At 48.0% G+C, this 25466-nt stretch overlaps 1 protein-coding gene across 2 annotated transcripts; it reads left to right on the forward strand.

Moving 5' to 3' along the window:
- On the forward strand, positions 1-25219 carry URB2 (URB2 ribosome biogenesis homolog). 2 transcript variants are annotated; one of them, XM_043925389.1, is made up of 10 exons: positions 1-216; positions 1992-2130; positions 4171-4347; positions 6221-9542; positions 12141-12301; positions 14331-14441; positions 14938-15180; positions 18756-18843; positions 21391-21530; positions 24771-25219. In XM_043925389.1, exons 2-10 carry the CDS (start codon positions 2005-2007, stop codon positions 24966-24968), a joined length of 4566 nt encoding a protein of 1521 aa, XP_043781324.1. In that variant the 5' UTR covers positions 1-216; positions 1992-2004; the 3' UTR covers positions 24969-25219. The 2 variants fall into 2 exon arrangements, with proteins under 2 accessions (XP_043781324.1, XP_043781326.1); XM_043925391.1 differs by lacking the exon at positions 24771-25219 and adding an exon at positions 22949-24764.
- The last annotated feature ends 247 nt before the right edge of the window (positions 25220-25466 follow it).

Below are 25466 nucleotides of genomic sequence, written 5' to 3' on the forward strand. Positions count from 1 at the left end.
CCTGCGCGGAGGGCTTTGGGCGGAAGAAGCCAGGCCCTCACGTGGTAGCTCCGGGGTCGGTCCCGGCGTCGCTCCCGCTGTCGCTGTCAGTCCCCTCGAGGTCCCCGTCCGGGACTGACCGCCGGGAGAGCTCCCGACTCGGGGACTGCCCTCCGACCAGTCCGCTGCCCCTCACGGCGGGGCCTGTGTGAGTTCCTCACCTGAGGTGGCCTGCAGGTGAGTCCCCTCCCGGCCGGCCTTCCGTCCGAATCGCGGCTCCTACCAGGTGACCACGTCCCTCCAGGTGGGCTCCCCACCAAGGCACGGCCCTCCCCGCTGGGTCGCTCCTTCGGCGGCCTCTCGTCTGGCTCCTGGCTGTTAGCTTCCTTGAGTTCCTCAGGGTTCCGGCGTGTGAACGCGCAAGGACGGACACGGCTTTGCGCTCCTCGCGGGTTTGTGGTCCTCAACCCGGCTTTCCACGCCCGCTCGCAGAGATCGTTGCGGTCACCGGGAGCCCAAGGTTGGCAGGTCTAGGAGAATTGTCTGGGGCGTCTTTGTAGCTAGTTCTTCAGACGCCTTTTAAGTACTTTGTAGCTGTCGTGATGGTCGTGATGGCTGTCTAACATTGAATTTAGCAGTTAGTAACGTTTGGATGTATATTGGATGTTTTGACACACGGGCAGACTGACATCTTTTGACTGTTCTGGTCTCTGTAGCAGAGGAAGGGTACTTTCATTCCTTATTCCCTTGTAAAGATGCCTACTGAGAATTAGTTCTGAAGGTAGGTCTGTAGAATTTTGGACCCCTTATATTTAAAAAATCCAGTGATCCAGCTCTGAGGAGAGCAAATTCTTTTCGTTTGAGAGTATTTAAATTAGAATCGTGAGGCTGCGATTTTTTTGTTGTTATTTGTAGTGCTGTGGTCAGTTGCCTCAGTCGTGTCCGACTCTTTGCGACCCTATGGACTGTAGCCCACCAGGTTCCTCTGTCCATGGGGTTCTCCAGGCAAGAATCCTGAATTGTGTTGTCATGCCCTTCTCCAAGGGATCTTCTGGACCCGGGAATGGACTTGCATCTCTGTGTCTCCTACATTGCAGGCATATTCTTTACCCACTGAGCCACCTGGGATCTCTTTATTTCAGTGTTAAGTATCATGAAAAACTTTCCCCTTTGAGGAACTGGCTTGTTTACTTTTATATAATGAAAATGATTTAACCTGATATGTTTTCCATTTTTATTATGACTTTTAGGAAACTCAAAGCTACATTTACCTCAGTCTTATAGGATTATAAGTGGTTGGTATGTTTGTATTGCTGCTTTAGTCATCATTTTTTTAAAAATTTTATTAAAAAAATTTTTTTAGTCATCATTTTTTTAATATTGTATTTTTCCAGCATTAATTGTATAACTACTGTATTCTGTAGAGTCTTTATAAGCAGTGTATTTTGGTAAATTAATGAAGTTACCGTTGCAGCTGAAATAAGTCTTTCTATTGGGACTGGGTTTATACTTTATTTCTTTTGAACTTGGAGAAATATTATCATTTCCAAATACTGCTTATCTTTTTAAATTGTTTAATGGAGTGTATCCTAATACATACTGTACAGTATGTATATATTAGAACATTTTTGCAGTAACAACCTTTTCAATCTAAAGCCATGTGTGAAAATAAAGTAATTTGAGTGTTCACAAGTAATTTGAACACTTTGGGTTTTATTTTAGCGAATTCCTGCACACTGATCTCTGAGGATGTGATGTTTGCTCACAGCAGGAATACTTGTACACATGTCTGTAATCCATCTTCTGTCTGCTCTCATGTGAATTTCTTCTAGAAAACTCAAGCATCTTATATATTGACTTCTGTCCAACAGTGTTTTAATTCATTGAATAATTTTTTTAAACGGAGTATAAGTTATGTAGACAATAAGGTACATAATATTCATTTTTGGTGCCTATTAACTTTGACCTTTATATAATGTTTTTTTTTTTTTTTCCGTTTCTTTAAATTGTAGGTAAAGTGCCGAAATGGCAGCTGTTTATTCTGGCATTTCTGTGAAACTTAAAAGCAAGGGAACGTCCTGGGAAGATAAACTAAAACTAGCTCACTTTGCTTGGATTTCCCACCAGTGTCATCTTCCAAATAAAGAACAAGTAAGTTTAATGTGAAAGTTACATTTTTCCAACCTAAACTAATGATCACTTATTAAATTGCATATTGATGTTCAGTTAAAATTTTAAAAGATTAGAGAAAAGGTTGGAGAAGGAAGCATAGTTAGAAAGTTAAAAGTTTCAGTGAGAAGAAGTTAATAGATACTTCGCTAACAAACTTTTTCTGTTACAAAACCTCAGCATTTCTTTTATGTTTGGAAATATCTCTTATATTCCAAATTATGTGGGTGTGTGCTAAGTTACTTCAGCCATGTTCAACTCTTTGTGACCCTATGGACCATAGCCTGCCAGGCTCCTCTGTGCGTGGGATTCTCCAGGCAAGAATACTGGAGTGGGTTGCCATGCCCTTCTCCAGGGGATCTTCCCGACCCAGGGATTTAACCTGCATCTCTTATATCACCTGCATTGGCAGGCAGGTTCTTTACCACTGGTGCCCCTTGGGAAGCCCCAAGTATGTGCATCAGTGAACAAATTTGGACTGGGGTTACAGGAATTAGGTTCTGAGTCTGTTGGCAGTTTCATTTATTTGTAAATCCTAAGTGATGCTCCATAAGCAATTCTTATTGGTGCTTTTTAAACATGTTTGGAACTTGATGAATCAAAGGTTGGGAAGTAGAGAAGCTTTAGCATTTGTAATAACCCGAGGGAAAATAGATTATAAACCGATAGATTAGAAACAAATTAGGAACCAAGAAAGACATGGTTCTTTGTTAACATTTCTCAAACTTATCTGACTAAGAAAAACTGTTAATATAATGGAGACACCAGGATGATGAACTCATTAAATTGGATTAAATTGGTGCCTCAGCAGTAAAGAATTCACCTGCCAGTGCAGGTGATATAAGTTCACCTTATATCACACAGGAGACACAGGTTCGATGCCTGGGTCGGGAAGATCCCCTGGAGAAGGAAATGGCAACCCACTCCAGTATTCTTGCCTGGGAAATCCCATGGACAGAGGAGCCTGGTGGGCTAAAGTGCGTGGGGTTGCCAAAGACATCAGACACAACTTAGTGCTAAACAACAACAATAAAGTAGTTCAAAATGTGTGAAAGATGGATTTCAGCTGTTGGAATGATGAGATCCACTCTGTACAGCACCAGCAGAACTAGTAGTTTCTAAATCTGGCTGTGCGTAAGAATCGTTGCTGCCTGAGTGTCCCCTGACAGCTGTGGCAGGCAATTTGGTCAAGGTTTCCACTCTTCTTGGGAGAGTGTTTTCCTCTTAGCATTTGCACTATTCATGCTGTTATTGACAGTTCTGGTGTCTTGAGCTGAGGCCTCACCACCTTTCCTTGTGTTTATGAATAAGGAATCATGTCACAATAATGAAAACTATCTTATGTTCAGCCCTCCTTCTAATACAGCATTTGTGAATCATTCATGGAAGATGCTGTCTTCTGAATGCAGGAAGTAGGTTTAGAGATGAAGCTGCAGGTAACTCAGGAAGCCAGGACACAAACTCTGGTCTCCTGACTCTGCGTCTTTGCTTTTGTGTGTCATTCTTTTTGTGGCCATCCTGAGCAATTGTTGTGCTTTTAACTTTTAAAATTTAAAAGTGATTAGTTAGAAGAAACTGTTTCACTTGAAACTTTTTATTGGCCCCAGGTGAAGGCAAAATTAGTTTTTTTCTTTTTTCTTTTATTTATTTATTTGGCTGTGCTGGGTCTTATTTGGGGCACACAGTATCTTTGTTGCGGTATTCAAGATCTTTTAGTTGTGGTATGTGGGATCCTGTTCCCTGACCAGGGATGGAACCCAGGCCCCCTGCATTGGGAGCATGGAGTCTTAGCCACTGGACCACCAGGGAAGTCCCCAAAGTTAGTTGTTTTTTTTTAATTGATTGTTTAGTAAACATATTTTAAGGTACCAAAACATAATATTACCAAAGTTAAGTTTTTAAAGAAAGTTCTTCCCCCTGGCAGTTGTATTTGGTTATTCATGGGATGTCCCTATAAATGTCCAGTGTTTTTCTTGATAAAGAAATTCATTTATTTTTAAGTATATTTTTTTCCAAATTCAGGTATTGCTTGATTGGGCAAGGCAGTCGCTGGTTGCATTTTATAAGAAAAAACTTGAACTGAAGGAAGACATTGTTGAAAGGCTTTGGCTCTATGTAGATAACATTCTACATAGCAGAAAACTGCAGAACCTCCTCAAGAATGGAAAGACAGTTAACCTTCAGATTTCCCTCATCAAGGTAATTAACAGTTTCCTGTGTTATCGTGTATGTGTTACATGTATCTTTGTTGATTTCCTGTTAATGCCCGAGGCTTAATTGTCTTATGGTTAATTATATCAAGATGCAGAAAATATAAAGGTAGGAGGGGAGATGGCTTCCCAGGTGGTGCTAGTAGTAAAGAATCCACCTGCCAATGCAGGAGATGCATGAGACGTAGGTTCGATCCTTGTGTCTAGAAGATCTCCCGGAGTAGGAAATGGCAACACGCTCCAGTATTCTTGCTGGAAACTTTCATGGATGGAGGAGCCTGGTGGGGTACAGTCTATGGGGTGGCAAAGAGTCGAACGCGACTGAGCACACACACAGCACAACAGCAGGGGAGAAGAAAAAGTAGTACATTTGGAGTTATAATAATGATTGATATTTATTGAATGCTTACCAAGTTCTCTACACCAGGTGTCCCTAAGCCCTGGGAGTTAGGGACTGGGCTGTGCAGCAGGAGGTGAGCGGTGGGCAGGCCTCATCTGCCATGGCTGTCACTACTGACTGAACTAAGCACTTTATATTATTTAATATTGAATAAAAGATGAGAACTTTTTCATAAGCTGGTTAATTACCTTTTTAAAAAATTTTTTATTTACTTATTTATTTATTTTTAATTACCTTTTTAATTAGAGAAGGTATCCAGCAAATGATGCTACTTTATACCTTTTCCCCCCCACCTTTTTGTTGGACTAGAGGGAGATCAAAGGTCAAAATCTAAATGAGAATTTCCTCAAAGGTTTCTGACTCAGTGGGCAGGAGAAAAGCAGTAGAGGCTGCGAACAGAGGAATTAAATGGTTGATGCCTGATGGTCCACAGGCTTTAGTGGTTCTTGAAGTTATGTTCTGAATTGCGTCATTTTTTAAAATAATAGGTCAGGGGTTACCAAACTGGATTATTCTGAATGGTCCTTTGGGGATGTGAGAAGAAATCTCACATCTTTATATGATCTTTAAAAGGCCACCTTAATTTTTATGTATGCTTTATAATTGTATAAAATACTCGTACTATGGTGCATGTGTGTAATTTATAACCTTATCAGGTATAAAAGTGGAAAAAGTTGTATAATCAGAAATATTTGGCGATTACCGTAGTAGAGTGCTGGCATTTAAGTACAAAGTATTTTTGGTTCAGCTTTTCCAGAGCCAGCAGATACATGGATGGAGATAAACACATCTGTGTCATTGGGCTACTCATAACTTAGCACCTGGGATAGATTTGATTCTCAGATGCTGTGAGGCTGTAAGCAAGTCACATAGCCTGTAAGTGAATTTTGGAATCTGCCTGGCCCTCATGATTTCTGGTTTTTGTGAATTTCAGAATTTTGAAAGCTGTAGACTGGGTTTGCTATTATCATAAGTAGTAACTGGCAACGTTTGCTTTCTTCTTTTAAGAGTGCCTTTTGCTTTGGGTTTTTTTAGATACAAACAGTATTACTGATTATAAAAATGTGTTTTGGACCACAGAATCATAACCAAAGGCCACTGCCCCATCTACCAGTAGCATCTAAGTTGACTTATAGGTTTAGGTTCCAAGAAAACATGAAGTCTTTGGACTTTAGGCCTTATAAAACTTTGCTATTTAGAAAGGGACAGAAGATATATAAAGGTATGGAGCTCTTTTCTTGATTTATATTGGTAGGAGATGGATGTGTGTAGGAATTAAGACGGGTCCTCTGCCTTCCTTTGATGTGCTAAGGAAAAGTCAAGTTCATTTAGATGTGCTTATCTGGGCATTTCTTTCTCATTAAGATCAGGGCAAGGAATGAATTTGCTCATTGTGTTGTGTCTTTTGAGTGTCTGCGGGTTTAGGGTCAGTGACGAGTTTCCTTTCTTTCTTAATACTCAGATCATCAATGAAAGAATAGCCGAGTTCTCTCTTTCGGGATCCCAGAGGAACATATGTGCTGTGCTGAGCTGCTGCCAGGGTATCCTGTCGACACCCGCCCTTGCTGTCATCTACACGGCCAGGCAGGAGCTGATAGTTGAGCTGCTGAGCCAGCTCTGCTGGTCGGCCTGTCGGCAGCCAGGAGCCGTAACACCCCAGTTGTTTGAAGTCATTCACCTGAGCCTCGGCCACTACCTCTCACTTCAGCAGCAGCAGGTCAACCCGAGGCGCGCCTTTGGGGAGTTGACTGGGCACTTGCTCCAGCCCTGCCTGGTCTTGAGACACTTTCTCTCGGGGGGCACATGGACTCAGACTGGCCAAGGCCAGCTGCGGCCAGTGCTCGGCCGGGACATTAGGAATCAGATTGAGGCCGTGCTTCGCGGTGGAGCTTTTCAGCCCGAGCTGCTCCCTTCGTACAAAGAGGAGCTCTTGGACCAGCAGCAAGGCGACTCAAAGATGGGGGCCATGAAGAATCTCCTAGCTCCCCTGGGCACTATGATTGCCAGGCTGGTGGATGCCGGCTCCTGTGACCCTTCCCTTCAGGCTTTAGTGGTGGCCAACTCCGTGGCCTTGCTGTACAAACTCTTTGTAGAGTCTTACCTCAAGGAGGGGAACCAGCTGCTTTGCTTCAAGGTGCTGCCTCGACTTTTTGGCTGCTTAAGAATTTCCCACCTGGAGGAGCAGAAGCAAGCCCTGTCCGTGTCCGACTGGACCACAGAACTCCTGGTTGTGGAACAGCTTCTAAACTCAGTGGCCAGTAACACTATCTACAACATCGCTGCTGACCGAATCCGGCATGGTGAGGCTCAGTTCCACTTCTACCGTCGTCTGGCTGAGCTGCTGCTAAACCACCCACAGGCCCTCGTGCCGGCCTGGTTCCGCTGCCTCAAGGTTTTGCTCTCCCTGAATCATATGATCCTGGAGCCAGACCTGGATGACCTGTTGGCTTCAGCATGGATCGATGCAGAAGTCACAGAGTTGCGGACCCAGAAAGCCCAGGAGGCACTGATCCACATGCTCTTCCAGACATATGCCAAGCTCCGGCAGGTGCCCCGGCTGTTCGAGGAGGTGCTGGGGGTGCTCTGTCGCCCCGCGGCCGAGGCGCTGAGGCTGCCAGTGCTGGCTGCCGGCCCTGCCACGGTGCTCCAAGAGTGCCTCCCGGAGCTGCCCATGAGCCAGGTCCTGGACACGTGGGCCTGTGTGCAGGAGCGGTTCCAGTCTCTGGTCTTGCCTGGCTTGCAGGGTGACGAGGACATGGCCCTGAAGTCCCTGTCGCTGAGCTCGCTGCTGTACTGTGTCATGGTCCACGCGCGGAGCCTGGATGCTGGCTCACCCCTGCCCGTGGTCAGGCGCACACAGCAGGCCATGGATGGGTTGCTGCAAGGCCTTGTGAAGCCCCTGCTGGACCTCCTCCGCAAGCCCTGGCCCTCAGCGCCTGAGCTCTGGCAGCAGAAGGTCGGCGACTCTGCCCTTCTGCTCGCCCACACCTGGGCCCAGGTGGACACTGTGCTGCGCTTGAGCTGCAGCCCGTACCGCTCTGAGCCCGGGGCCCTGGCGGGCGCCGCCCCAGAGCCCTCGGGCCCCCTTCCGCTGCTCCCAGGCGTGGAGGCCAAGCATTGGGAGGAGATAGAGGAGTTCACGGTTCAGTCCAACTCCCTCGGTCGGTACTGCTTGGAGCAGCTCCACCTTCAGAGAATGAAGAACACCTTACTGCAAGCCAGTTTCCAGTCTGAAGAAGCCCTCTGTGCTCTGAGGCGTGATGCTGCCTACATCCTGGGCTCTGGGAAAGCAAGTATGATCCGGGGGACATCAGCTTCCTGGGACGGCCAGGTCGGGACAGTGAGTGCGCTCACCTACCCCATCGCCCACTGGCACTTGGTCATGTCCAATCTCATGATTTTAACATCATATCTTGGTCCAGATGACCTGCAGTACCTGGCCAGCATCCTGCTGAGAACTTTGCCAGTGAGCAAAGCCCAGGAAGGCTCAGCGGAGGAGGAACCAGATATCACACTCGGAAAGATCTCCCAGGCCGTCCTCCACAGCCCTCTCTTCCCCGAGATGCAGTCCCTCCACTCCGCGTTCTTCCTGGGCTTGACCGCGCGCTGCGGCAGCATCTTGTGTGCCGCTGCCCGGAGGCAGCCGGCTCTTCTCCGCCAACAGCTGCCCTGGCTCTTTGAAGAGGATTACATGGTCATGGCTCACTGGGAAAGCAGATTCGCCAAAGTTGGATCTGAAGGTGTAGAGCCAAGAGGAGAAATTGCCCAGAACGTACTCTCGTTGGTCAGGGGTGACTCCCCCGTTCAGCTGGAGGGGGAGCAGTTGGAGAGCACCCTGCAGCTTTTGGGGGTTCTTTCTGCTCTACAGCTGGACAGCCTCCTGGCACCCTGCCACGTGCGCTGTTTCCTTCTGTTACTGTGTATGGCCGTCTCCTCGCCGGGCAGCTCTTGTTCCTCCTCCCTGACCCTCAGGTTTCTGAGGACGTGCTACCAGCTTCTCGGTTGCCTGCAGAGAGGCAAGAGTGCCCAGGCAGTGCTCAGGGTCATGTATGTTAGCGATATCTTTGAGATCACACTGACCTCCTTGTTCAGAGCCAGCAAGAGGTTTCTTGTGAGTGTGGATGACCCCTCTTGGCTGGAATTCCTCCAGGTGGTGGGAACGTTCTTAGAACAGCTCCTGCAGATGCTCATCCAGAGAAAGCTCAGCCTGGGGCTCAATTTTGGGAAAATCCTTGCATTCCTCTCAGGGCACCAACTGCACAGTGAAGTGACTTCAGGCAAACGGTCAGGAAATCAGACTCCTCTGGGCCAGCAGCTCGTGCTGGTGTCCTTAACCAAGGTGTGCCAAGTGCTGGGGCCTTTAGTCAAGGAGCAGAAGCAGCAGGACGAGGCCCCGGAAGTGCTGCCCAAGCTGTTGGAGGAGGCGGTGCTGCAGGCGGGGGCCCTGCTCCAGCACTGCGTGGCCCCTGGGGCTCCGGGCCGCCTCCCGCCCGCTGTCATCTCGTCCGTGGGCTCGCTCTTGGAGGCCCATGTGGCCCTGCACTCCAGGCACAGTCGGACAGATGTTTCCAAAGAGACAGACAAAGGGCTGTCCGCTTACACTGCCCTCTACCAGACCATCTATGCTCAGGTCCTGTTGGAGTTGCCAGCTCTGGTGGGAGATCCCCCATCTTTCCAGGCAGCTGTGCAGTTTTTAACTCTGTTCATTTTGGTCCCAGAGCTACACCCTCAGAAGGATTCTGTGTGTACCTCCGTGTTTCATTCTGTGAGAAAAGTCCTTGCAGGTGAGATGTTTTCTCTTGAGCTCCTTGCGTATTGCAGAGCTTTTGGTGAAAGGTCCCTGAGCGGCAGCTGTTTTTGAAACAGGTGTGCGTTTCAGAGGGTACTGCGCCGGGAGCTGGTAGACGCCATCCCTGGTGTTTGTCTCCAGCGTCTCCCTTCTTCGTGCATGTGAACGTTACCCACAATTGTTTCCCCACTTTTACACAAGTAGCAGCCTTCTAGATACAGTGTTTCGCACTTTAGTTCCTCACTTACTTTGGAGGTTGTTCTAGTCTGCAGTCTGGAGTCACTCTTCTCTGATGGAGTCTCTTTGTCCTGGCCCCAGAAGCCAGCGTAGATGGCTTCATCCCGGTTTTAGGCCCTCCAGGGTCAGATCTTCAGCACCACCAGTGGACCTCAGAAAGATTCACCTGCCAGCTTTTTAAAGTTGCAGGTGACTTAATTTATAGGGAACCTCATGAAATTCCTAGAGGGCGGATGTCATCCCCCAGGCCTCAGTGGCACTGGCCATTGTGGGGCCGTGGGTCCTGATTACAGCGGCTTGGCCCGTGATGTCATTGCAGTGTTTTAGCTGGATGTCACCCTTGCAGGCCAGCTAATCAGGACCAAAAACCCAGCCAGTGTCCTCATGCAGAATCCACTCCCTGCTGTCCCCAGGTCAGAGGTCAGCAGACCAGAGTCCCTCCCTAACTTGATCTCCTCAAGGTAGCACTGTCCCCAGTTGCTGTGGGCCTGTTTTCTTCTTCTTTGGCTGGGGCAGGGGGCCCGCCAGCCTAGCCCAGCCCTCACAGTGCACACTGACCTCTCTCTTTCCTGGTGGGGAGGCTGTGGTGGCAAGCTGGGGCTATGGTCTGCTCACACACACAGATGTTCTTGGGCTCTGCAGGAAGAGAGGCCTCCTGGGCCACGGCCAGGGCAGAGGGCTGCTCCCTCTCTTTGTGGTCTGCTCTGGGTGCGGACTGACTGATGTGCCTTGGTCACGTGTTCTGTGTTCTGTTTCACTCTGTCAGCGACTCTCTTAGGGAATGGTGTCACCTTCTTAATGGGTAAAATCCAGTCTTCTGTTAACTCATTTAACACTTCTGTTAGAGCATTTAAAACCAGTGTCCTGAGAAATGGCCCCTGGTGGTCTAAAGCTCTGGCCCCCTTCCCCTTTGTTAGATAGAATGGAGTGTCCTCCTTTATCCCTGAGACCCCTGTGATTGGAGGTGGCTTCTGAGTCCTAATTATGTGTCCCTGGACTTGTGGTACCTTTTACCCCGGAGACAGATCTGGGTCAGGGGGTGAGGCCTCATACCCCACTGCACCCCCAGATCACAGGCCTGAGTATTGCCAGGGTTGCCATGGGGGCAGGCCTCATGCACCTAGACTTGCCTCTAGAAGGGACCAGGGTGGTGAGAGGTCTGGAGGAAAGGCCTAGGATGGTGGCCCGGGGCTTCGGGCTTGGAGAGGGAGGGTTAAGGTGACTACCTTGGTCCTTGGGGGTGAGTCAAGTAGGTCTCAGCTCAGAAAAATGAGCATTTGTAAGAAATGCTGGCTGACAGGAGAATTGACTACCTCGATTCAGTTATAAAAAACCATCACGTTTAAAAATGCTTCCTATATGTGTGGAACTGTGTCCTCCGCACAGATGGGCAGAAATGAATGAGGTGTTGGTTTTGACCTAATTTAGTAAACAGATGTTCACACAAATTACCTGAGTCACAGGGTGAAGAAAGGCTTTGAAGTGACCAGCACGGTGGACTCTGGCAGGCAAGGCCTCCCAGGGGATGGGTGAGGCGGGGGCAGCGAGGTCACGGTGCCGACGTTCAGCCATCCAGTGTCTGACCAGCTATAGGAGCTGGTGCTGTCCCACCCGTTTCACAGATGGGAGAGTTGAGGCTCAGGGAGGTCACACCTCCAGGATCCTGCGGCTGTGGGACACTTGGACCTGGATGTTCTCTCTCAGAGCCCTGGGCCTGTCCACCCGCCCCCAGTGCTGCGCGTAGTAAACAAAGACTGGGGCATAGGAGCTTGCTCAGGGTGGCTCATCTGCTGGCTGGAACAGTTACGCTGGGGTCAGAGCGTAAAGGGCCTTGGGCCCGCTAACTGTGTGCTCTCTGATGAACCTGTGGACCCTGGGTGTACTTCATAAGACTGTCCTGCATTAAGTAGGGGTACCGGGGTGACTGCAGCAGGCAGGCGCCACGAGCCTGGCTTCTTTCCATCCCTTCAACATCCCCATCTATGTAAAAGTACCATCCCACCCCTGAGCCCCTACTGATTTCATAAAAGAATACAAGAAAAGTAGAGAAGAGTATGAAGCAATTGTCAGTCACCTGCCTCCCACGGTCCAGAGATAAGCCCTGCTAAGCATCGCCATCATCATCATCCTGGACTCCTTGCACTGGGTGCACAGGAGCTGTGGGCAGGGCGCAGGGGCCAGTGTGAGAGGGCAGTGTCAGGCTGTGAGCGTGCCCTGCTTTTTCACTTGCACCATGACTCTCTCCATGTCCCCGAGGTACTGGCCCTTACTGACTGCACACCACTTCATCGTACTGAAATGGTTTACTTAACCTGCCCTTGTCTGCCATATCTCAGCAGTCCTGTTTCCCTCACAGATCCTGCGATTCCGGCTCAGGTAGTTGAGGAGATTGAGCCTCACCTGGGAGCCTTGTTCACCCAAATGTTAGAGGCTGGGACGACAGAGGACTTCCGCATGTGGCTGCAGTGTATCCTCCAGGGACTGGATGTCAGTAACCTGTGGAGAGCAGATCTGCAGGTGGGTTGCTCCTTTGGCTTCAGTGGGAAAAGTTAGGAATGCCTGTGTCAGCGCTGAATGATACAAACGTGCAATATCAATCCGACAGAGACTGTAGGCCCTGAGGAGTTTGGGACAGAGCTGTGGACTCGGGAGCCCAGGTCCTCAGTGCACGGAGGCTGTTTCCAAAGGGGAACTCTTTCAAATTAGAAGTGTGTTCTTATCATATGGAATACTGTTGGGCTTCCCAGGTAGTGCTAGTGGTAAAGAACCTGCTTGCCAGTGCAGGAGACAATGGAAGAGATGTGGGTTCGATCCCTGGGTCGGGAAGATCCCCTGGAGACGGAAATGGCAACCCACTCCAGTAGTGTTGCCTGGAGAATCGCCAGAGGAGGAGCCTGGCAGGCTACAGTTCATAGGGTCGCATAGAGTCAGATACGACTGAAGAGACTTAGCATGCATAGCACGCACACACTCATAATACTGACACACAAAAAGTTAAGTCCTACTCTCCATTGCTTGAGATCACTCACCTCATACTTGTGAAAATGTTACTTGGTTTAGTCGCATACCAAACGTGGCTCCCACTTGAGACTCTCAGGGTAGCGAGCTGCTCTTGGGCCCCCTGCCCCAGCCTCCTCGGTCGTTGCTAACGAAGCCCTGCCTTCACACTAGGTCAGTGTGTACCAGGAGCGTCTGCAGAGCCAAAGTGCTCGGGTTTGGCCCCTAACCCCCTGAGCAGCAGGCCGGCTGGAGGCTGTCACTTGCACAGGAGGGCAGATCTGGGGGCTCACTGGGTCCCAGGCTCTCTCTGCTTCACGAGGGCTTTCTTGAGTCCTGGTTAGAATTGGCACCCAGAGCTGGGTTTTGATGTGAGTGGGAGGAGAGCTGGTGGGAGGCAGACTGGGGGCAACGGGGAGCTGGCCTCTCCTCCATGTGAGCCCCGCCACAGCACGTGCTTGCCTCTCTGGGAGTTTGCACTGTGTGTCTGTGGCCCTGAAGGCCTAGCTTGGAGAAGCCTCTGGGCTTCCCTTCAGTCAGCCAGTGGACACAACCCAGGAACTTCAGTTCAGACCTGGCAGGGACTGCCCTGGCATTCAGTGGTTAAGACCCTGGGCTTCCACTATGGGGAGTTCGGGTTTGATCCCCGGGCAAGAAACAGATCTTGCATGCAGTGTTTATTTATTAAAAAGAAAGAAAGATACCCATCAGCTAGTCAGAGGAACGCCGTGGAGGAGGTGAGGCTGAGCTGAGCTCAGAGATAAAGAGGATTTGGATGGAACTGGGGTGTTGCTGTGGAGACAAGGGAGGTGGAATGGGTGAGTGAGTGGGGAGATGGGTGGCAGGGGTGGGCAGTAAGCAGGCCCTTGATGGGGAGACACAGCCTGCAGGGAGGTGGAGAGGGGAGTGGATCTCAGCAGAGAGAGTGGGGGTGTCTGGTCAGAGGGAGCAAGGGCAAAGCGCAGAGGCGAGGATTTTGTGGTGGGGGAGGCTGCAACATTAGGAGAGGAGGAGGGGCCCCCATGAGGCCCGAGTTCATGGGGTGAGACACCCACATGGGTCACAGTCACTTTCCTTCCTTCTCATGGTTTAGAACCATCGCCGGTCATCACGGCACCTGGTCTGCTTGTCATACTCTGCCCGCGTCTCCCGCTGGCCGTGCTTTTTGTCCCTCAGCACAGATGGGTCTCGTGGGTAAGGTGCGGTGGCGGCCTGGTGACAGCGCCGTGATGAACGGGGGCTCCGATTCAGGTCTCCGCAGACTCTTCTGTCTCTCTGTCCTGGCATGTTTATGTGTTGGGCTCAGTGAGGCGCTGCAGAGAAAGCTCTTCCTCTGCCACCATTCTGCCTACTCGGTTCATGTATTCCCTCAGGCGGTATAAAGGATGGCACCCTCAGGACTTGACCTGAGCTGAGTCTCATTCCCACCCCAGCATGGGGCTCCGACGGCCTCTGCTCTGTCACAGCACCGTGACTGGTCTGCTTCCTGAGATGGGCCTCCTTCCAGAGCCAGCTCCTTCCACTGCTAGTGTTTTCACTTGTCCCCTAGGCTGTGTTGTCGGCTGCGACATTGGTTAAGTTACTCCTGACCTGTCCATGCAGTGACGAGAAGGCCCGTTTATTCTGGCACGCGTGCCCGCAGATGGTCACGGCTCTGACGGTGAGTACCTCTGGGCTGTGCATACCCCTGTCCCTGCCTTTCAGTCGCCTCTGCTTCTGTCACGTGCTGGTTTTCTGTCACGTGCTGGATTTATTATGCAGAGCGTGTTTCTGGGGCTGTGTCATGAAGTCAGCTGTAAACACTGTGCTTACAGCTTGTGCTTATGTCATTATCAGCTCTGAGTCTAACTTGTGCTACATGAGCATGGCCCTGGATTAGCACATTCTCAGGGCGTAGGGTCTAAGCCTTCTCTCTGATCTTCTGTTTTGTTGCTTTGTTGTTTCCCTGGGAATCTGCATTAGTGGGCAAAGCCCCTTTGTACTTAGGTGTGGGTAGGGGGAGCATCAGGAGGAAGAGGGTGGGAGTGTGAACGGGGGTCAGGGTGGGACCTGGTCAGTGCTGGAGTCTGGACTTTCTTACCTCTGTCACTTCGGCTTTGGGGCTATTTCCCTGGAGATTTGCCTTCATTTTCTGTCCCTTGTTCCTTGCCCTGTAGCTGCAGACCCGAGAGGCTTGTCAGGAGCAGCCCTCGGCCCTGGCTCTGGTGGGGCCTGTCTTGGAAGTCCTGGCTGCGCTGCTGCGGCAGGGGGAAGGGACCATCAGCAACCCGCACCACGTCAGCCTGGCCTTCAGCGTCCTGCTGACCGTGCCCTTGGACCACCTGAAGCCCATTGAGTACGGGCGTATCTTCTCGAGGGCACACAACGTGCTCTTTTCAATCCTGCAGTGTCACCCAAAGGTGAGGAGGGCAGGGTGCATGTGGGCAGGGAAATGCACCCTTCAGAAGAGCAGCAGCAGGAGAAGCGTAATGGTTTGCAATCATTGCAGTTTTTGCTTCCAGTGGTTTCCAGGGCCCAAGCGGTTTCTAACGCACAGGAGTGTTTGACGTTCACATCAGGCTGTGCTGAATCTGACGCTTCAAACATATCTGTGTAGTAGGTGTTTCTGGAGGCCCATTAGAAATTATTCTGTTTTTGCAGTTGTTGTTTAGTCACTAAGATGTGTCTGACTCTTTGTGATCCCTTGGACTGTGGCCCACCAGGCTTCTCTGTCCATGGGATTTCCCAGACAAGAATACTGGAGTAGATTGCCATTTTCTTCTCCAGGGGATCTTCTCAACCCAGGGATTGAACCTGCATCTCCTGCATTGCAGGCAGATTCTTTACTGTTGAGACATGGGGATCATATATTTAAATGTCACTCACTGGCTTAGATCTCATCTCAGGTTTATAATTCAGTTGGATACAGTGAGTGAGGCATCCTGAGTTCTGGTTTTATAGTATGCTGCTTTTTAAATAAAATGAGACTAGGAACAAATGCTTCATAGAAGAGACTTCAGTTCAGCTGACATTTACTGAACATGTGCTGTGTGTCTCGTTTCACCCCTGCAGCAACTCTGTAGTCAGTGACGATCCCATTTCATTGGTAGAGACACTGATGCTCAGAGCTCCTGAATGATTTGATCAGTGTCACCCCGCTGAGTCTGAATTTTAGCTAGAAGACTGGATTTCCTTGACCAGTGTTTGTTTTGCTGTGCCACTGCTCTACGTGATACATGGGAACTTCTAAATAGGACAGATACACATACACACAGGCACGTTCAAGTGTTTTTAAATGTTTTAATGCTCTAAGTTTGGAGACCTGCCAATAGTGTAGTTTTTGAAAAATTTATTTTTTGGTAAGCTAAGCACTCCATCCAATGTCCTCCCCACTTAACAATCACCTTTGACCCTGCCCATCTTGTCAGCATCTTTGTTTGTTAGATCCCTGCTGATTCTTAGATTACTGTGTGACTGTCGCGTATACATGCAATAAAGTGGAAGTGAAGTTGCTCAGTCGTGTCTGACTCTTTGCGACCCCACGGACTGTAGCCTACCAGGTTCCTCCGTCCATGGGATTTTCCAGGCAAGAATACTGGAGTGGATTGCCATTTCCTTCTCCAGGAGATCTTCCCAACCTGGGGATTGAATCCAGGTCTCCCGCATTGTAGGCAGACGCTTTACTGTGTGAGCCACAGGGAAGAGGTCAATACCAATCAGTTATAAGCTGGAACTGCAGGTCTTGCAGAAGCTGTGGGATTTCATGCAGCTTTTGAAAGTAACATTGGAAAGCTGTGTGCATCTCCTGCAAAACCAGTGATGAATAACCATTGAGCAGAATTAGACCATTTAATAATAGGAGAGAAGTGACAAGGATAACAACATGGTGTTGCAGTAAAGAAGGATGTGACCTGTGACAGCCTGCCGGGCACATTGCGGGGAGCAGGGCCTGTGCGTTGGGTCATGTGTGTAGTAGGTGATACAGAAGGGTTGATCCAAACCCCCGGCTGGAATCTGCTCGGGTGAATCTGAAGGGAACAGCACAAGTGAGCCCAGCCAGGGTACCCGGCAGTACAGCAGCTGGTGCCACTCTGAGCTTTTGGTATCTTTTACCTTACTTGACCCTCATGACAACCTGTCACTATCCTCAGTTTGCAAGTGAGGAAATAGGCACAGGAAGACTCAGTGCTCTGTCCAGGACTGCATGTTCAGCCGGGTGTGAGCTCAGGTGGTCTGACCTTGGGTCTGTGTGCTTCTCATCACTGGCATCAGGATGAAGCGAGGGCCTCAGTACGCGTGGTGACACGCTGACAGACTTGGCAAGATGACTTCTTTCTGAACATGTTGCTGAAGTTGATGGTTTGGCATAAAGAGTGGTATATTATGCTCTCCAGACCTTGCTTGAATAAACTGTACCAAAGAAAAGAGTCCTCGCCTTTGATTCACTCCTTGTTCACCCTGGGCCTTAGAGCAGTGCTGCCCAATAGAACTTCTCCTGGGCTGGGGGTGTTTGTACCTGCGTCTCCCACGGGAACTGCTGGCCATGTCTTGACCGTGTGAAATGTGGGCTAGAAATTGTATGATTAGGAACTGAATTTTAACTTAATTTAAATTTCAGTAGCCACATGTAGCTTGTGGCTGCTTTATTTGACAGTGTCTTGCTTTGATTATGATCTCAGGATCAGTTCAATTCAGTTGCTCAGTCGCGTCCAATTCTTTGTGACCCCATGGACTGCAGCATGCCAGGCTTCCCTGTCCATCACCAACTCCCAGAGCTTTCTCAAACTCATGTCCTTTGAGTCAGTGATGCCATCCAACCATCTCATCCTCTGTTTTCCCCTTCTCCTCCTGCCCCCAATCCCTCCCAGCAGCAGGGTCTCTTCAAATGAGTCAGTTCTTTGCATCAGGGGGCCAAAGAATTGGAGTTTCATTTTCAGATCAGTCCTTCCAATGAATATTCAGGACTGATTTCCTTTAGGATTGACTGGTTTGATTTTCTTGCAGTCCAAGGGACTCTCAAGAGTCTTCTTGAACACCATAGTTCAAAAGCATCAGTTCTTTGGCACTCAGCTTTGTTTATAATCCAACTCTCATACATGACTACTGGAAAAACCATAACTTTAACTAGACAGACCTTTGTTGGCAAAGTAATGTCTCTGCTTTTTAATATGCTGTCTAGGTTGGTCACAGTTTTTCTTCCAAGGAGCAAGTGTCTTTTAATTTCATGGCTGCAGTCACCATCTGCAGTGATTTGGGAGCCCCCCAAAATAAGTCTCTCACTGTTCCCATTGTTTCCCCATCTATTTGCCCTGAAGTAATGGGACCGAATGCCATGATCTTCATTTTCTGAATGTTGAGCTTTAAGCCAACTTTTTCACTCTCCTCTTTCACTTTCATCAAGACACTCTTTAGTTCTTCGCTTTCTGCCATAAGGGTGGTGTCACCTGTGTATCTGAGGTTATTGATATTTCTCCTGGCAATCTTGAGATCTCAGGACGGTTGAGTATAAAAGAATCCTGTGTATAACTTAGATATCATTTTTCAAGATAAAGTCCCAGCCAGACCTTTTCATTGCTAAAAAATGAGAAATTTTGTTTCTCATTTTAAATGGGTTTGCTTTATGTAATCTTTTTCTCTAGTGGCCATTGTACTTGAATACATTGGCTACTGTACTTTTTGTTATTTGTTTCTACCCATATCCAGAATGCACCAGAAACAACTTAGAGTAAAAGACAGATTCAGTAAATTCTAAACTAGGATCCTTCATTAGATTCCTAAAGTTATGCAGTGTGGGAGCCCTACTCCAACCATGAAAACAGGATGTAAAGCAGTTAAGTAGAATGAGCATTTCCCTAGAAAGTCCTGGCTAGAAGGAGTTGCTGCAACTGTTTTGAGTATTAAAGTTAAGAAGGAAATAAATACAACTTCCTTTAAAGTAGAACTTGAAATAAACAGTTGCCTCTGTATTTTTATATTCTTTTGTCTCTTATTGCAGGTAATGCTGAAAACTATCCCTTCTTTCCTGAACTGTTTTCATAGATTGGTGTGTTCAGTTATACATGAAGGACGGCAGAAAGATAAAGGTAATTCAGAGAAACGGTATTATGCACAATTTCAAATGTGTTTATTTTACAGGTGTCTTTGGCCACACATGTTACCAAAGGTAAAAAACCACCCAACTTAAACAACTCAGTGAAGTTTAAATAAGGTACATATTCAGATCATTAAAGGAATACTCAGAACAGTTTTTTAAAATGTCACATTAAAAAAAAAAACTGTCACAGTTTTTACTATATCCACAGCAGTGAATGCATTTGACATCCCCTAATTGAAATAGTTCTTTTCTGGAGGAAAAAAAGTGTGCGGATTCAAGAACTACCTCTGGAGCTCGTAGGTCAGTGGGGAGATTAAAGGGGAGCAGGCAGTGGCCGAGCCAGCTCATCACTCATCTTATAAAAGGGTGGAGTCTCTGCAACTCACCATTCCCACTGTATCTCGGCAAGGTCATGTTTGTTTAACAGTGAAGCAAACTGCCATATGGCAATCGCATAACTTATGTGTACAGCTGGTTTTCCAGCCTTGAAGTTGGTTGATTCTTGCTAAACTTCTAATTTGTGGGAGATTCTCATTATTTAGAAATTTGCATATAAAGTGAAGCTCTCTATACTGCGCTGTTTCAAAGTTTTGTAGCATGAACATACCGTGTGATGTGCCTGGCACAAGGGTGGGTGTGCTGGGTGCTCGGGACTACAAAGGAGGGCCTCGGAGCTCAGCTTGGAGGGCATCGGGGGGAAACCCCAAGGCAGTAGTTCTGGACTAGAACTATATAATCACCCAAGTATATGGTGGTAATCCCCACTTGTGAATCAGGTTAATGGGTTTAGATTTGGAGATTTAAGCTACTTAACCAGTTACCTTTTGCAGAAGGAGAAAAGGTAAAGTTATTACTGACTGTAATTCCCAAGTTATTCTGCCTAATTTTGGGGTCAGCTAGTAGCACGATTAGGTATTTCGCATTCTCTTGTGACTTTTTGAGTCTATCTGGCAACAGGATTTGGAAGCAGGCTCCTGCCCGTGTGCTGGCCGTGGGCGTGACCCCAGCTCTGTGCTCAGGCTGCTGAGATCAGCTCTGAGCTCACGAGCGAGAGCCTGGCTCTGGCTGTGCCGTCCACTGCGGCAGCGGGCCTGGTCCCGGCCCGGCGGTCAGGGTGGGTTGGATGTGTGCAGCATGTGGTCATCAGCATGCCCCGAAGTTTGGTCTTGGGCTCTGGGTTCTGCCTCGTCGTTGCTGGTGTGGCCCAGTCACCTCCCGTCAGGCCAGACTGGGCTCGCTGATGTGTTCATGGCTTAATCGCAGAGCCTGTTAGCTGGTTATTTTTTTTTATGGGTGGTTATACTCTTTAATGGCCACATGTTAAATTTGGACTGGAATAACAGGTGCCAGGCATTCCTGTGTGAACCACATGTGTCTTCAGGGTTTCAGGAGGGAAGATGTGGTATAGATTAGAAGCTAAAGAGGCTCACTCATGTGTGCCACTTATTGACGCGTTCAGTGGAGTGATGGTAACCGCTGATGCATTTCCATAAAGTAGCGTTCACCGAGAAGAATTGCTTATGTGTAAGATATCTCTGTGTATGTTCAGTGTCTAAAAAAAGGCATTGTGCATTCCAAAAATTAAGCTCATTGTTGCATAATATATGTGTGAGAAGCTGCATCCGTTTGAAGTATATACTTCAGTGAGTTTTGATGGATAAATTCATGCAGGAAAGCACCATGACAGTTAAAAGAGCATTTGTTTCATCCCCAGAAGAGCCCTCTTGGGGTCCAGCCCCAGCCCCTGGTAACAACCAATGTGCTTTTTGTCATTATAGGCTTGTTTGCATTTTCTAGAATTTAATAAAAACAGTGTATTACTATGCTGAGGGAAAACCAGGGAGGTTGCTCTGCTGTGCCGGGGTACCCGGCCCACCCTGCTGTGACAGACTTGGGGGGGCATGTGTACCCTGGGTTGTGGTACATTTCAGACTGTTAGAATTCTGAGGAGGAGTTTAAGGCCTGGGTGATCCTGGCACTCTAAGGTGGGAAGAACTAGGAGTCTGAAATAAATCTGGGAAACTGGGTAGATCTAGTAATGTTAGTTGAGTCATATATATATATATATATCTGACTATGAAAGAAAAATCCTAGACAACTTTTGAAACTTAACGAGGCAAAGACACAATTAGGCCATCTTATTTTTAGAACCATTTGATATCAAAAGCCTTTTTTTAAAGATGGTTTTTCTTTTTTCTCCCCCATTTAAATTTTTCTTTTAGATATCCGTCTCCTTTTTAAATACAATAGCAATCCTAGATTCATCCTGAAATCTTGGTTATTCTAGTTCATCTCTTAAAAAAACAATCATGGACTCTTGAGTATTGTAAGTGTTCTTCTCTTTGTAATATAGATAAATATTTGGATACATTGTCTCCCCCTAATTCTGTCTTCAATTTGAGCCAATTAAAGTCTAGGAAAACAAACAAAACAGAAACAGAAGGTTTGAATAACTGGGGCATGTTGAAAGTGTAAAACTGAAGAGTTAAAATGCACGGTCTCTGAATTAATCGGCCTGGGAACGCTGCCCCCACAGGAAGTGCAGAGGACCTGCCGGTGGTGCTGGAGTGTGCCCGCCTCCTGGAGCGGATGTACAGCCACGTGGCGGCGCGCGCCGAGGAGTTCCGGGTGTTCTCCCCCTTCATGGTGGCCCAGTATGTGGTGGAAGCACAGAAGGTAGGCCGGGCCGCCTGCCCCCGAGGGCTTCTGCTCACAGCCCGCGATCACAGGCCTCCTGGCGGTCCTCCCTGGTGGCAGCTGCCCCGTGACTGCAGCAGCCCCGCAGGGCCACCGAGACGGCCACACACAGACGCAGAGGCTGGCGGCACGGGGCTTGCCGGCTCCTGCAGCCACCCTTAGGTCTCTTATGCTCCAGCGCAAACCCTGGGCCTGCTTTGCTTGGTCTCTTGGGTCGTGAGGGAGAGGAAAGGAGGGACCCAAGTTCTAGAGCAGGAGACAGAAAGAGGTCCTGGGGTCCCTCAGCAGCAGAGGGCTCAAGGGTTCATTGTGCATGTGACTCAGCTGCTCTCACTCAAATAGGTGACCTGGGGAAGATCCTGGTAGACTTGTTCAGTCAGATTAAAGGCTGTAGTCCCAGATTGTCTGACTTTAGGCTTCTGGATAATTCATTCATTCTTCAGCAGTGATCTCACTTTGGCATGTCAATGTGCTATTTTTGTAATTCCACAAGACCCCCTGTGACCTGTGTATTAAGTTCATTATAATACTTCATGTCTTATTTGTTATAATGGAAAGTCAGAGGCTTAAAGTACAGTATGTTCAGGTGTGTATCTGTCTACTTGTGTAGGATATCTTGCTCCCGATAGAATATCCTATTGTGAATCTTGTAAGACTGGTGGTAAGCAGCTGGTAAAGTGTTACATTAGAGGAGTCAGCGTTTCCTCAAAGGAGGGTCATCTGAATGGGATTCCTCAGAAGCCTGGCATGGTCTTGGCTTCCGTCCGGACCCTGTTTCAGGGCATTTCCACAGCCCTGACCCTGCTCCCTCCATCAGCAGAGATGCCCATCATGTGGGCAGGTGGGTGGGTGGCTGGGAGGCAGGTGTATGGGAGCCAGAGCTGCACGCAAGAGCCCCTTCAAGTCATCCTTTGAATGAGATGTGGGCTTGGAGTTTGGTTTCCTTGCAATTATTTAGCATTTTTATAGACTCTTGGTATTTCCCAGGCAGTCATTAATGTGAGAGCTTTTGATGGAACACGAGCTGAAGAACAGAATGAGACACCACAGTATCACTTACCTAAGGACAAGAGGGGAGTCTGTAATTTGAAGTGTGAAGTCACTGATTATCATCCCGAGATTTACTGTATGAAAAGTCTTTTGCATCTCAGCCTCATTATACATGTCTAATTTATGCGTATCAGTATTTTTTGATTTTTAATCTTGAAGACCAAAGGCTTTGGGAATTATCTCAGGGAGTTGTGTCCCAGAATCCATTGGCAGGACAGTCTACGTTTTACCTTTATAATTTGTTTTTAATATTGGTAATGAAGAAAGTATTCCATGTGCATTAGCAGCTTCTACTGAGAGAACCATAAATCTTTTGAGACCAGGAAGACGTGTTGTTTTAATTACAGGCTGGATGGCAGGGGTAGCTCGCCTTCCCCTCGAGTTCTGGAGGCAGGTGCCGTCGGTGAAGGTGTGTCAGTGATTGGGGCTGATGACAGCGAGACAGCCTCGGTCAGGGAGAGGCAGCTGCTGCTGAAGACCTTGTTCCTTCCATGCAGTGCTGTGTTACCCTGGGTGTGTGTCAGGGAAGTTATGGTCACTTTTATCTTCTCTTTTACCCATAGATCAGATATACAGTTTTCCCTCTTTATTGATAGCTTTGGGTAAATTGTTTGCACTACTCACCTGGCCTAGGGTCCTTTTAAAAGTTACCTAGAAGTGTTTTCATTCATTGGCCAGTGTTGTAGAAACTGGCTTCCCCCGCCTTGTTTTCTAAATAAGTTGTCTAACGTGAAGATGTGCAGTGCTTGTGTTGTCCTGATCCTACTGCCTTCCTGTTCCCGCACCCGACCCCACCCCATGCTCTGGGCTTTGCCTTCACCAGGAGACGCCAGGTAAAAGGATTGCGACATCTGAACTCCAGCACTCGGTTCAGATATCTGTTCTGCCCCTGGGGAAATAACTGTGCCTCTTCTTGCCTTTGGAAGGGGGATTATTTGTTTAGTGAGTGATGTGAATGAGTGAGCAAGTTCTCACCCCAGCTAGTGAGGCTAAGGACTTCTGTTTTTAGTTTGTTTCATTTTTTCTTTCCTTCTGTAATACCTTAGTATGGAATCACAGACCAGTCATTCCTCCTGCTGTCCTTGAATGTTCTTATCATCTATAAAACAATAAAATTTAATTAAGGTGATCATCTGTCAAATGCTTTTTGAGCGATCATGTGAAAATAACCATAACTGTGAAGAATAGCATCATTAGTGGTAGAAACAAATCGCCTCTTTAGGACTATGCCTCCCAGAGGTTACCTTGGTGAATCATGCTGCTTCTAGTTAATAAACTGTATCCTTGCTAGAAGCTGCATGTTTGCAGAGAGGCCTGAGCTGCTAGGTCATCAGGACACTAATAAAGAACCAGCCACCCCCCAGGCTTGTCGGCCCGAACCTTCCTGCTGCTTCTGGTTGCAGCTGCTGCGGTGTGCAGACTCTGTGCTGCCCAGGTCCCGCTGGAGCCTGCGAGGCCCTGGCAGGGTGAGCAGTGCCTGCTGTCTTAGCCTTTTTGTCCAGATACCAGTCTGAATCTCTGATCTGAGAGTTTGTGCCAGTAGCAGATGTGGTCATCTGCTAATCTGCTAGTCCAGATCTGAACTGCCCACTTCTCCTGCTGTGGCTCAGATTTTGGTTAACCCAGATTCTTTAAATGGTAATTAGAAATCACATCTGATGCTGGGCCCTGTGACGAGATCTATCAGGGATCTGCTTGGAGAATGCTGCCCGCCTGCCCTGCTCTGGGGAAGGTGGTGACTTTGCTGCCCTCATCCCACAGGTAGGATAGCTTCCAGTGAGACTGGCCACATGGAAGAATGTGACCCGTAAGGTGACTGTTACTATACGATTTTTAAATCTAAAGCTTCCAGTTTTTAAACACCCCTGGTAAGCACAGAAGCATCATTTACTGAATAGCAAAGCCACCTCTGTGCTTTCATGATGTTTTACTCCAGGTTTTTGTTGGCTTGAGTTGACCTCTATTTCCTCCAAATAAAAACTTTTAATATTCAATTAAGTTACGTGCAAAATGACATTTTATTTGTTTATTTATTTATTTTTTAAATGACGTTTTAAAAGGAGCATCTTTTCTCAAATTGGCAGCCAAAGTTGGACTCCCTCATCAGGTATTCTAGGGCCTGGCATCTGCCTGTTCACTCTCACAGATAAATGTATCCCCTCATCCCAGGTCACTTTGTATCCGGCGGTGAAAGTCCTCTTGCAAGAGGGTATCTACCTCATCCTGGACCTGTGCATTGAGTCTGACATCCAGTTCCTGCGGGCCTCACTGCAGCAGGGGGTGAGAGACGTCTTCAAGGAGCTGCATAGTGACTATGTGAAGTACCACAAGGCCAAGCACGAGGGAGAGAAAAGATATGCTGTCTAAGCTGTGCCAGGACATGCCACCATGGCCCTGGGCCTGGGCGAGCTGGAGGATGTCGGGCTTCAGATGCTTGAATTCACAGCATTGAAACATGTGCAAAATCCTTTGGGGTTGATATAATATGTATTGCCTTTTACAGTTATTTTTTCATACTGAATATTTTTTAATGTATTTTTTTAATGCAGTAAACATTACAATAGCATCCTGAAAATAGATCCTGGTGAGTTGAATAAAAATTGCCAGATCTCCCTTGTGGCTGTTCTGAATGTGGTTCTTTGTTAGTCCAGCGGTTTAAGGTCCCCTCTTCCCGCTAGGAACTATGTACTCAGTTGCTTAGTCATGTTAGACTCTTTGCAATCCTATGGACTGTAGCCAGCCAGGCTCCTCTGTCCATGGATTTTTCCAGGCAAGAGTAGTGAAGTGGGTTGTCATTTCCTACTCCAGGGGTTCTTCCCAGCCCAGAGATCGAATCCACATCTCCTATGTCTCTTTTGTTGGCAG

This window comes from Cervus elaphus, chromosome 15 (genome assembly GCF_910594005.1).
Source record: "Cervus elaphus chromosome 15, mCerEla1.1, whole genome shotgun sequence".
Lineage (NCBI taxonomy): Eukaryota > Metazoa > Chordata > Mammalia > Artiodactyla > Cervidae > Cervus > Cervus elaphus.